This window comes from Odocoileus virginianus, chromosome X (assembly GCF_023699985.2).
Source record: "Odocoileus virginianus isolate 20LAN1187 ecotype Illinois chromosome X, Ovbor_1.2, whole genome shotgun sequence".
Lineage (NCBI taxonomy): Eukaryota > Metazoa > Chordata > Mammalia > Artiodactyla > Cervidae > Odocoileus > Odocoileus virginianus.
In genome coordinates this window covers 27,820,878-27,833,484 of record NC_069708.1, presented here as the reverse complement: position 1 = coordinate 27,833,484, position 12,607 = coordinate 27,820,878, and the positions used below count along the sequence as shown (strand labels likewise).

The 12,607-nt window shown below is 37.3% G+C and overlaps 1 protein-coding gene across 2 annotated transcripts in view; it reads left to right on the top strand.

Annotated features, from left to right (window-relative positions):
• The window catches only part of TEX11 (testis expressed 11), a 256,192-nt gene that overhangs the window by 38,390 nt on the left and 205,195 nt on the right, over positions 1–12,607 (top strand). For both annotated transcript variants that reach the window (XM_020882990.2, XM_020882995.2), the window contains exons 6-7: positions 2,201–2,281; positions 2,363–2,482. In XM_020882990.2, the coding sequence (XP_020738649.1) occupies positions 2,201–2,281; positions 2,363–2,482 (201 nt within the window). The remainder of the gene's footprint in view (positions 1–2,200; positions 2,282–2,362; positions 2,483–12,607) is intronic.

Below are 12,607 nucleotides of genomic sequence, written 5' to 3'. Positions count from 1 at the left end.
GGGAAGGTTGTAGTTCCTTTTAACTGTGGAGTCTGCCTCCCCTGGGTGGGGTTGGACCAATGCCTTGTGAAGGTTTCCTGGTTTGGCGGATTTGTGCCTGTGTTCTGGTGGATGGAGCTAGATATTGTCTCTCTGAAGGACAGTGCTGGGTCCAGTAGTGTGTTTGGGGTGTGTATGGGTTTGATATAGCTTTGGGCAGCCTCTCTGCTAGTGAGCAAAGTTGTGTTCCTGTTTGCAGAAGTTTTGGTGTTAGGAGTCTACACTATAGCTTGCGGGCCTTTTGAGTGGGGCTTGGTCTTAGTGTTGAGAAGAAGGCCTTTGGGAGAATTCTCATCAATTAATGTTCCATGGGTTTGGGAGTTCTCTGGGATCCAAAGTCCTGAACTTGGGTCTTCCATCTTTGGGGTTCAGGCCTGACCCCTTACTGTAGGACCAAGACTTCACAGGTCACACAGCAGAGAAGACTAATGGTGAAAACTCCACTGAACAGCCCAGAACACCCAAAGAAACTTACACACTTACAAACAGAAGAAAAAGAGAAAAGAAATAAAATTAAGATAAAAGCGGAAGTCGGAAGAGAACAGTCAAGCCAATAGACAAACCCATAAGTGAAAATGAATACTAAAAACTAGACTAGCAAAAATACAAAATAAAAACATGGGGAAGATGTAATACAATTTAAAAATACTCTAAAAATAGGAAAATAAAATGAATTTATTTAAAAAGATGTTTTTTGAAAAGGAATAAGTAGGTTATAAAAAATAAAAAAAGAATAATGGAGAAAAAACAACATTAGAACAGTATGAAAAAGGAAAAAAAGGAAAAAAGAGCAAAGTATATATTGAGTGGTAATATGAAGAATATTCTTGTAATTCCTCCATTGCCTTTTCCACACTGTGTGCTCTAGTCAATCTGCCTGTTCAGAAATTTCTCCAATATTTCTAGAAAGATCTGTGGAGCTGTTCCGTGCAGTGTCTGAGACTCATGTCTTGCCTTCCTCCAGCTTGTATTTGCTCCTAAAGTCCACAGTTGCTCCTAAGTCCACAGGCTAATTGTGGGGATTTAATCCACTGCACCTGCTGTAGGAGTGTTCCCCACTTCTCTCCTTTGCTCACAAATCCTCTGGTGTTCCACTTTGGTTTTGGCCCTCCCTCTGCTTTGTAGGCTGCTCTCTGGTGTCTGTTCCCAACCCAGACCCAAGGCAGCCTATTAGGGCTCACATGCTCAGTTGGACATAGTTGGAATGTGTGGGGAGTGCCTGCTGGAGCCAAGACCTGTGGTGAGTCGCCACAGTCTCAGGTGGCTCATGTACTTCCCCATGGGAGCTGGCCCTGAGTTGTGGGTCCCTCAGCAGAGTCAAACTGCTCAGGCTCCTAGGAAGGTGTGGGCAGTGACCTGTGGCTGCTCACAGCTTGGTGGCACTTGCAACCCCTGGGGTTGAGATTGTATTGGCCTCCTGCCCTCTGCCTCTAGCTCTCGCAGTGGCTTTTCTACCTTTGTAGACCGAAGCTGACTCATCCCACCTATGGTGCTTGCAGAGGCGAGGTCCTGCATTCTGAGAGTGTGCATAGTTAAAGCGTTCCCACAGCAATGATCTCTTGCCTCTCTGGCTGGCCCATGATTTTCCCTGGACTCCCTCAGCTGTGTTGTATTAGTCCCCTCAGAGTATCTTGATGGCAGCCAACCCTGATCCTCTCCCTGGGATCCGACCCCTAAAGCCTGAGCCTGAGCCTGAGCATCCAGCCCCAATCGTCGTGGAGGGCATGTAAGCTGCTTCTCTGCCGGAAAGTGGTGTTTGACAACGAACTCTGGTGAATTCTCTGTTTTGCCTTCTAACCACCTGTTGCTGTGTTCCCTTTAGAGATTCCAAAGCTCCCCTCTGACCCCTCCTCTGAGGGGTTTCTGAGTGTGTGGAAACTTTCCCTCCAGGATTCCTTCCCAGGGGCACAGGTCCCTGTCCTGAAATCTTGTCTATTTTCTTATCTTTATCTTTTGCTGTACCTCATTGTGAGTTATTTGGCTTGCCTTTTTGGAAGGCTGGTGTTCAGGAGGCATTCTGTAGAAGTTGTTCCATATTCAGATGAATTTTTGATGTATTTGTTGGGTGCGGAGGGTAATCTCCCCATCTTATTTCTCTGCCGTCTTGAAAGTCCTTGAGGTGTGAATTTTTAACAATTATTTTTTACCTTCTTTCTTCCAGATGAATATGAAAACAGGAAAAGGGTGGGTGAATGTTGGAAATGTGGTGCTTGCTGATGATTTTTTTCAATACGCCGTGACTGTAAGTTACTACTGATTTTTAACTGTTAGTAGCAGTTGTGGTTATTGTTATCATTACATTGTATTGTGGTTTATTTTCCAGAGTCTGGAGCAGTTATATTTCAAATTAACTCAGAAGAGCCCCACTGAGGAACATGTGATTATGCAGAAGACTGCTGTGGAGAAGGACCTTTTGAAAGTGCTTTCTTACCAAGCTGAGGCAGTAGGTATCATAGTCATCAGAGCTTTACAGTGGGGCATTTTCTATATGTAAATGCAAAAGCAATAAGATATAACCTATTAGAAGAAAGTCAGGTGTCATTGGTCTTTTATTGAATATTATATTTGACCTTTTTAATCTTTGTTTTATAGCTGAAGGTGACATTACTAATGGTAATTGGTATTTATTGGGGTAGATGAAATTGAAAAGACTTAGATAACTAATCCTTATTTTCAATGACTGCATGTAATATCTATCATTTATTTGTGGCAGTGGTCTATTTGAAACACCTATCCTGGTGACTCTCTTACATTCATAGTATGCCTAAAGTGTGTTCAGTCATTTTGACTCTTTGTGACCCCATAAACTGTAGCCTACCAGGCTCCGCTGTCCACGGAATTCTCCAGGGAAGAATACTGGAGTGGTTTGCCATTTCCTTCTCTAATACCTAAAGTATTCCCCCAAAAGAGCCTTCACATTTGCAATTATTCTGGGTTGTTTGCTAATATTTTCTACAAGTGTGCTGATGTTAGTGTTCAGAGTTGTACTTTACCTCCGTTTGACTTATAGGTTTCCTTCTTTTGTGACCATGCTGTTTGGTGTGCATTTTAAGTTGACAAAATGTTAGCTGTGATGAGTTTACTCTCTGAAATTATGTAATTCTGGAAATGAAAGAGAACTTAAAAATCATCTAATCTTATTTTTTAACATCTTCACAGAAATATAATTCGTATACAGTAAAATTCACACATTTAAAAATATAATTCAGTGGTTTCAGTATATTCATACACTTGAGAACTTTTAGCACAATCTTAAATTTAAAACATTTTCATTACCCCAAAAGAAATCCCCTATCCATTGCAGTCATTCCCTATTCCTCCTGACCGCTAGCAACCGCTAATTTACTTTCTGTCTTTATAGATTTATCTATTCTGGACATTTCATATAAACGAGATGATATAACAATCGATCTTTTGTGCTTAGCTTCTTTTACTTAGCATGTTTCCAGATTTAATCTATGTAGTGAAAGTGAAAGTCGTTTAGTCATGTCCAACTGTTTGGAGCCCATGGACTATACAGTCTCCAGGCCAGAATACTGGAGTGAGTAGCCTTTTCTTCTCCAGGGGATCTTCCCAACCCAGGGACTGAACCCAGGTCTCCTGCATTGCAGGCAGATTCTTTACCAGCTGAGCCACAAGGAAAGCCCAATTTATGTTGTAGCATGTATCAGTATTTTTATTACCAAATATTATTGTACTATATGGATATACCACATTTTGTTTATCCATTCAGCTATTGATGAACATTTGGATTGTTTTCAATTTGGAGCTATTGTAAATCTACTGTGAACATTCATGTACAGATTTTCGCATGTACATGTTTTTATTTCTCTTGGATACATACCTAGAAATATAATTGCTCAATAACATGATAACTCTGTTTAACCTTTTATGAAACTGCTGGACTGTTTTCCACAGTGGCTTTGTAGCATTTTCCACTTCTGCCACTAGTCTCTGAGGGCTCTAATTTCTTCATTCTAGGAATTTTATAGATTTAGAATTTACATTTAGGACTTGACCCATTTCAAGTTAATTTTCTTTATAATATTTGGGCTTTTAAAAAAATTTATTTCTTTGACTGTGTTGGGTCTTAGTTGCAGCATGTGGGATCTACTTCCCTGACTAGGGATCGAACCCCAGGCCCCCTGCATTGGGAGCATGGAGCCTTAGCCATTGGACCACCAGGGAAGTCCCCCTCAAGTTAATTTTCATGTATGGCATGAGATGAGAGTCCATTTGCATTCTTTTGCATGTAACTCTCCAGTTGTCCTAGCACCATTTGTTGAAGACTGTTTTTTCCCCATTGAATGGGGAATGTCAAAAATTAATTGATCAGAAATGTGAGGATTTATTTCTGAACTGTTGATTCTGTTCCACTGATCTATATGTTTGTCCTTATACCAGTACTATGGTGTCTTGAGTACAGTAGCTATGTAGTCAGTTTTGATATAAGGAAGGGTGAATTTTCCAGCTTTGCTATTTTTCAGGATTATTTGACTCTTCTGGGTCTCTTGCATTTTCATATGAATTTTAGGAAAAGCTTGTTAATTTTTGCAACAAAGCCAGCTGGAATTTTGATAAGAAAACCACTGAATCTGTGGATAAGTTTGAGGAGTATTGCTATCTTAATAATGTTAAGTGTTTTGATCCATGGATATGAGATATTACCCATTTAGTTAGGTTTTAATTCCTTCTCATTTTTTAAATGATGAAACTGAGGTTCAGAGAGACAATACGAGTTAATTGAAGATCTTAGACTAGAACCATGATTCTCTGACTTTTAGTCTAACACTCCCTACCCAAAACTTTATTGTTGTTCTAAGTCATGTCCAACTCTTGTGACCCCCCCATGTACTATGGCACACCAGGCTCTGTCTCCCCATTGTCTCTTGGAGTTTACTCAAATTAGGTTGACTGTGTTAATTTTGTTTGCTTTTAAATGTTAATATCCTTTGTTGGTTACTTTAATGCAACTACTAAAAAATTGGTATGAAGTCCAGCAGGTCTTGGTCTTATATCTTAACTCTTCTACCAACTCGCTCTATCACCTTGGGCTGTTACTTACCCTCCTCAGGCCTATAAAAATCTAATATTTAAGAGATCACAGCTCTATATCATATACTGTGACAGGGATGCATTTGGCTTGATAGTAGTTCATGTGAAAAAGACCTATGTGGTTTATTTTATTTACTGTTTTGTTGACGTATAGTTGATGTACAGTGTTATATGTTACACATGTACAATATAGTGATTGACGATTTTAAAAGTTATACTCCGTTTATAGTTATTATAAAATATTCCCAGTATATTCTTATAGCTTATTTTATTCATAATAGTTTGTACCTCTTAATCTCCTACCCATATATAGCCCTTATCCCCCTTCCCTCTCCTCATTGGTAACTGCAAGTTTGTTCTATGCATCTGTGAGTCATTTTTCTGTTTGTTTTATTCTCTGGTTTGATGCAGTTCTTAAATTCCACATACAAGTGGTATCATACAGCATTTTTCTTTCTCTACCTGGCTTATTTCACTTTTTAGTATAGTATCCTCCCAAGTCCATCTATGTTGGTGCAAATGGCAAAAGTGTATTTTTTTATGGCTGAGTAGTACTCCAGTACATGTACATACCACATCTTCTTTTGGAATGTATTGATGGATATTTAGATTGATTCCATATGTTGGCAATTATAAATAATTCTGCTATGAACATTGGGGTGAATGTATCTTTCTGAGTTAGTGTTTTATTTTTCAAATATATACCCAGGAATGAAATGGCTGGGTCATATGGTAGTTCTATTTTTAGTGTTTGGAGAAACGTCTATCCTGTTTTCCATACTAACTGTACCAGTTTACAGCCCATAGTGTATGAGGGTTCCCTTTTTTCCACATTCTTGGCAACATTTGTCATTTGTGTTCGTTCTGATGATAGCCATTCCGACAGGTGTAAATCAATATCTTATTGTGTTTTGACTTGCATTATTATGGCCTGTTGACCATCTGAAGGTCTTCTTTGGAACTGTCTGTTTAGACCTGCCCATTTTTAATCAGATTGTTTGCTTTTTTGATGTTGAGTTGTATGAACTGTTTATATATTTTGGATACTAATCCCTTATCAGTCATAGCATTTACAAATATTTTCTCCCATTCAATTGATTGTCTTTTCATTTTGTCATTGGTTTCCTTTGCTGTGCAAAAGCTTTAAGTTTCATTGGGTCTCACTTGTTTATTTTTGCTTTTATTTTCTTTGCTTTAAGAGAAAGATCCAAAAAACCATTGCTACTATTTATGTTATGAATTTTCTGCCTATGTTTTCTTCTAGGAGTTTTATGACTTTCAGTCCTTCATTTTAGGTTTTTAATCCATTTTGAGCTTACTTTTGTATTTGGTAAGAGAAAATGTTCTAATATCATTCTTTTGCATGTAGTTGTCCAGTTTTCCTAGCACCACTTGTTTCAGAGACTATCTTTTCTTCATTGTACATTCTTGCTTCTTTTTTTTTTTTTTCAAGAAAATGATAAGCTAGTTTGAAATTTAGGCTATAAATACTTTTTGAAAAATGGACAAAGGAAAATGTAAGTGCCAGATGAGTGGCATAGATCAAGTGGAGCACAGACTTTAAGGTGATAAGGTGATGCAAATATTGTGTTTACCCTTGTGCTACAGATTATCCATCTATAACCTTTAGCGCTGTAGAAGAAACTATAGATCTTGGTGTTTCTCCAAATTACCCATTCCCCTTGTCTATTGGCAATGCCTCTTTCTGCTGGCTATATCATCTGCTGCTCCCTTTCCTCTTTTTTTTATGACCTTGAAAATTTTGCTGAGTTTATTTATTTAAAACAATCCGATTTCTTTCTAAAATTTTTTGAAATTTATTTTTAATTGGAGGATAATTCTTTTACAATGTTGTGTTGGTTTCTGCTGTGCAGCAGTGAATTAACCATAAGTATACATGTATCCCCTCCCTCTTGAGCCTCCCTCCCACTCCCTCCTACGCTTCCCTCTTTACTAGAGTAAGAGCACTTATAAAAGATGGTATGGTCATAGGGACATATGAGCCATTAGCTTATCCATAAAGACTATGATTAAGGGTATCCTGAAGATGTAAGTCAAGTGGAAAGTCCACTACCTTTATTATACCAAGAGCCCCAGTCCTCTATCTTTCCTACCAATTAAGTATTAGCATAAAAATTAATCTGTACATCATCAGTATCTAGTATGGTATCTGGCACATAATAAATAATACGTTAAATGCATGTTCTACAAATGAAGCTGCTTTCCTGTTATCCCTCTCTGACCTGTTTGTCCCCCTGAAGAGTGATGGTAGTACTGTCCAGTTGTTCAGTTGTGTCTGACTCTTTGTGACCCCATGAACAGCAGCACGCCAGGCTTCCCTGTCCTTTACTATCTCCCAGAGTTTGCTCAAACTCATGTCCATTGAGTCAGTGATGCCATCCATCCATCTCATCCTCTGTCACCCTCTTCTCTTCCTGCTCTCAATCTTTCCCAGCATCAGGGTCTTTTCTAATGAATTGGCTCTTTGCATCAGGTGGCCAAAGTATTGGAGCTTCAGCTTCAGCTTCAGTCCTTCCAATGAGTACTCAGGGTTGATTTCCTTTAGGATTAACTGGTTTGATCTCCTTCCAGTCCAAGGGACTCTCAAGAGTCTTCTCCAGCACCAGAATTCGAAAACATCAATTCTTCGATGGTCAGCCTTCTTTATGGTCCAGCTCTTACATCTGTACATGACTACTGGAAAAACCATAGCTTTGATTATGTGGACCTTTTTCGGCAGAGTAATGTCTCTGCTTTTTAATACGCTGTTTAGGTTTGTCATAGCTTTTTTCCCAAAGAGCAAGCGTCTTAATTTCATCATTGTAGTCACCGTCTGTAGTGATTTTGGAACCCAAGAAAATAAAGTCAGTCACTTTCCATTGTTTCCCCACCTATTTGCCATGAAGTGATGGGGCTGGTTGCCATGATCTTAGTTTTTGAATGTTGAGTTTTAAGCTATCTTTCCACTCTCCTTTTTCACCTTCATTAAGAGGCTCTTCAGTTACTGTTCACTTTCTGCTATTAGGGTGGTGTCATCTGAATATCTGAGGTTGTTGATATTTCCCCTAGCAGTATAGTCCTGACAGTAGTATATAAAATATAAAAGATTGAGAGACACTGGTAGACAAGTGCTATACGATTGTAGGAAAGGGGAAGCAGGGAGCGAGATTATTGTGGGCTGGGTTGTTAGAGGGAGACACACAAAGGATTTAAAACATAATTTGCACGTTGGAGGAAGGAACAGATTTAGATAAGCAGGGAAGATGGCACAGGGTATTCTAAGCAGAACACAGACTTAAGCATGAGCATAGTCATATAGATAGAAATGTACATGTCTTGTTTAAGGACTATTCAATGATCTGTTTATTCAAAGGAAAGTATTTGTGAAAGGGCATAGTAAGGACTGAGTTTTAAGAAATAAGTTGGGTCAAGTTGAGAAGGCCCGAATATACCTCTTTGAAAAAATAATTTTTAAAGGTAGTGTAGTGGTTGAAGGTTTTGGGGAAAAGATAAGGTGGCACAAAGTGAGATCTGTCAATAATGCTTAGACTGGATTGAAAAAGTAAATCTACCGAAAGTGTAAGCATGAAATGATAAGAGCTTGGACTGTAATATTAGCAACAAGAATGGAAATGAAGGGGACAGATAAAGGAAGCAAACATTTATGCTCAGTGAGAAGAACAACCATTCAGTTCCTGGAGACAGGAAAGGGAGAATAAGAAAACTAATTCATTTCACAAATGTATACATGTTGTTGGGGCCGGAGGAGGGGGAGAATGTAGCAAAAAGTAAAGCAAACATAAAGATGGGATGACATGCCAGAGATAGAGGACTGTAAAAGTGAGTCATGTATGAGCGGAAAAGAGAAGTTTAAGGGAAATTGGATGATTAGCAGTGGTCAGTGCTTCAGAGAAATAGGAAAAAAATGAGGATGAAGAAAAGGCTATAGGATCTGATATTTTGGAAGATGATAGTGACCTTAGAAAGCAATATCATTGGCAAGGTGAAAAATAGAAGACTATAGGAGTTTTAAGTGCTGGGTGGATGGTGAGGCGGTGGAGGAAGTTAATATGGTGGGAGCATCTCTGAGGTCAAAAGTATTCTGGCAACTCAAAGTATTATTTGCTTTTTTCACTTTGTTGACATTTGTATTAGTGGTTCAAAAGCAGTGGTGGGTAAAACTGCTGATACTTTAACAATAATCAAGACAGTGGCATATCCTTTACTAGTTATCATTGTATTCTTCATTGCTACACCCTTGGTGTTAAAAGAATTCTGGTTTTACTTAAAAATGCCTTTGGTGAAACAATAAAAATGATTAGTTTTATTAAACCTTGACTCTTGAGTATATAATGTTTTAATATTCTAAGTAATATAAAGGGAAGTTCTCATAGTATTTCTGCTACATATTGAAGTATGAGGATTCTCTTGAGGAAAGGCCCATATGTGATTCTTTGGGTTGTGAGCTGAATTAGCTACTTTTGTCTTCACAGAACACTATTTTTGCTGGAAACACTGACTGATAGATAAACTTTGTTAATTCAGACTTGGGTATTTAGCAGACATTTTCATAAAAATGAATGAAATGGGAATGTGATTTCAAGAAGGCAACCAACAATATTTGTTGCCAGTGATAAAATTTAAACTTTTAAAAAAGTAAAGATTAGAAGTTTGGAAAACTTGTATACCTCTACCATGACCATGAGAGCTTCCAGATACTTAAGACTTTTCTGATGAAATCAATGATAGTATTAACTAATATGATTTTTAAAAACTTTTTATTTAAAATATAGATTCACAGGAAGTTGCAAAAACAGTAGTGCTCTAGTGTACCTTTCACCCACTCAGTGACATCTTGCATAAATATAGTACAATAGAAAACTAAGGAGTTGACATTGGTACAATCCATAAATCTTATTCATATTTTACCAGTTTTATGTGAACTCATGTGTATCTGTTCTTCTATACAGTCTTATCACATGGATAGATTTGGGTAACCACTATCCCAATGATCACCACCACAGTCAAGATATAGAAAAGTTCCATGAGCACAAAGATTGCTCATGCTTCACCTTTGTAGTCATACCCATTCCCCTATCTTCAGTCCCAGGCAACCAATAACCTATTCTCCAGTTTTATAATTTTGTCATTTTGGAATGGTATATAAAAATGGAATGGTATAGTATGTAACCTTTTCATACTGACTTTTCCCACTTAGCATAATTCTTTTGACATTCATCCAAGTATTCTGTATCAATAGTTTGTTTTTTATTTGCAAGTAATATTCTGTGGTATAGATATACCACAATTTGTCTAGCCATCACTATTGAAGGAATTTGGGTTGTTTCCAGTTTTGGCTTTTGCAGATAAAATTGACGTGAACAGTTGTGTATGGTTTTTCTTTTTTTTTTTTAGATTTTTGTATAGATTTTTATTTCTGTGGATAACTGCCCAGGACTGCAAATGCTGGATCAAATGGGAGTATTTGTTTAGCTGTCTATTTTTGAAGAAACTGTCAAGTTAAACTGTTTTCTGGAGTGGCTGTGCCATTTTAATTCCCACCAGCAATATCTGAGAGATCCCATTCTCTGCATGCATACAAGCATTTGGTATTGTGCCTAATTTATTTTAGCTATTCTGTTAGATGTGTGGTATTATTTCATCAACTTTAATTTGCATTTCACTAATGGATAATGATGTTAAATTTCTTTTTCATATACTTATTTACCACTTGTATATTCTTTTTACATGAGATGTCTGTTCATGTCTTGAGCATTCTCTAATTGTACTGTTTGTTTTTTTTACCATGAATTTTAAAATTTATATATTCTTGATTTGAGTTCTTTGGCAAATATCTGGAAATATTTTCTCCTAGTTTGTAACTTGTCTGTTAAGTCAGACAAAAGTAATTGCAGACAAAAGTAATTTTAAGGCAAGTTGATTTTTTCCTATTATGGATTATGCTTTTTGTGTCATGTCTCAAAATTCTTTACCAAACCCTAAATATGAAAATATTCTCTGATATTTTCTTCTAAAAGTTTTATAGCTTTACCTTTAACATTTAAATCTATGTTTGATTTTGAGTTAATTTTTTTGTAAGGTGTGAGGTTTAGGTTCCTTTTTTGTTTATGGATATCAATTGCTCCAGCACCTTTAGTTGAAAAGACTATCCCTCCACCATTGAATTGCTTTTGCACATTTGTTAAATATCAGTTGGCCATACTCGTGTGGGTGGATTTATTGGTATTTCTGGGATATTTATTCTTTCCTTTTGATGTATCGATGTATCCCCCTTTCACTATCACACTGTCTTGATTACTGTAGCCGATGATGTCTTGAAAATGGGTAGAGTGATTCTTTCCATTTTATTATTATTTACAGAATTATTTTAGTTATTCTAATTCCTTTTCCTTTACATATAAATTTTAGAATAATCTTGTCCACATTTCCAAAAAATTTTGCTAGAATTTACATTTTAATTGTGTTCAGCCTATATATCAATTTGGGAAGAATTGACATTTATTATTTTCATTTGTTGCTTGCGCTTTAGTTGTCATAACAGAGAGACCATTGCCTAACCCAAGTTCAGGAAGATTTACTCCTATATTTTAGTCTAAGAATTTTATAGCTTTTCGCTTTTACATTTAAGCCTTTGATCCACTTTGAGTCATTTTTTTCATATGGTATGAGGTAGATATTCAATTTTATTCTTCTGTATTGAATATCCAGTCCTACCACCATTTTTTAAAAAAGACTTTTTTTTTTTTTTTAAGACGGTTCTTTCTTCATTGACTTGTCTTTGTACCCTTGTCAAAAATCAGTTGACCGTAAATGTAACCATTTATTTCTGGATTGTTAGCTTTAGTCTATTTGAAACCATTGGGTGGTGTGTCAGGAGGCTCTGAAGTTTATATCTCAGTACAGAAAGAATTTAGGGAGAGGAAAAGTGTTAGATAAGTGATTTATTAGAATAAGTCATTTCCGAGGGCCATAAGTGGGCAGGTGAGAGGGTACTGTGCTCCCAAGAACTAACTAGGCTACAGTTTTATAATCAAAGGAAAAGTGGGGAAGGGGAGAAGACCTTCTTTGTCTTTCTTGAGTAGATATGATGCTTCCATCATCATCTCCTCTTCCAGGTTGGGCAAGGGAGTTTTCTTGTTCCTACATTGTCAGGCTAGGTCCACAAATTATTGTTGTTGTCTTAAATAGGTGCAGAGAGCATGTCCTAGGGATCATTAATTTATTGTGTGCACTGGACAGGATGTTGGTCTCATGCCACCACTATTTTATTGTTTGGGGGCTTGTCTCATGCTCCTGTTGCATGGTTTTGTTGCTGAGCAAGCCTGCTTTGTTTTGCGATTAAGCAAACCTGCTTTCTTGAGTAATTAACTTACAGGGACTCCCATATTTTTCCTACTTAAAATCCCCTAGTGGGGTTGGCATGAGTTGGCAGGACTACCACCTGCCAACTTAGGAGATATAAGAGATGTAGGTTCGATCTCTGGGTTGGGAA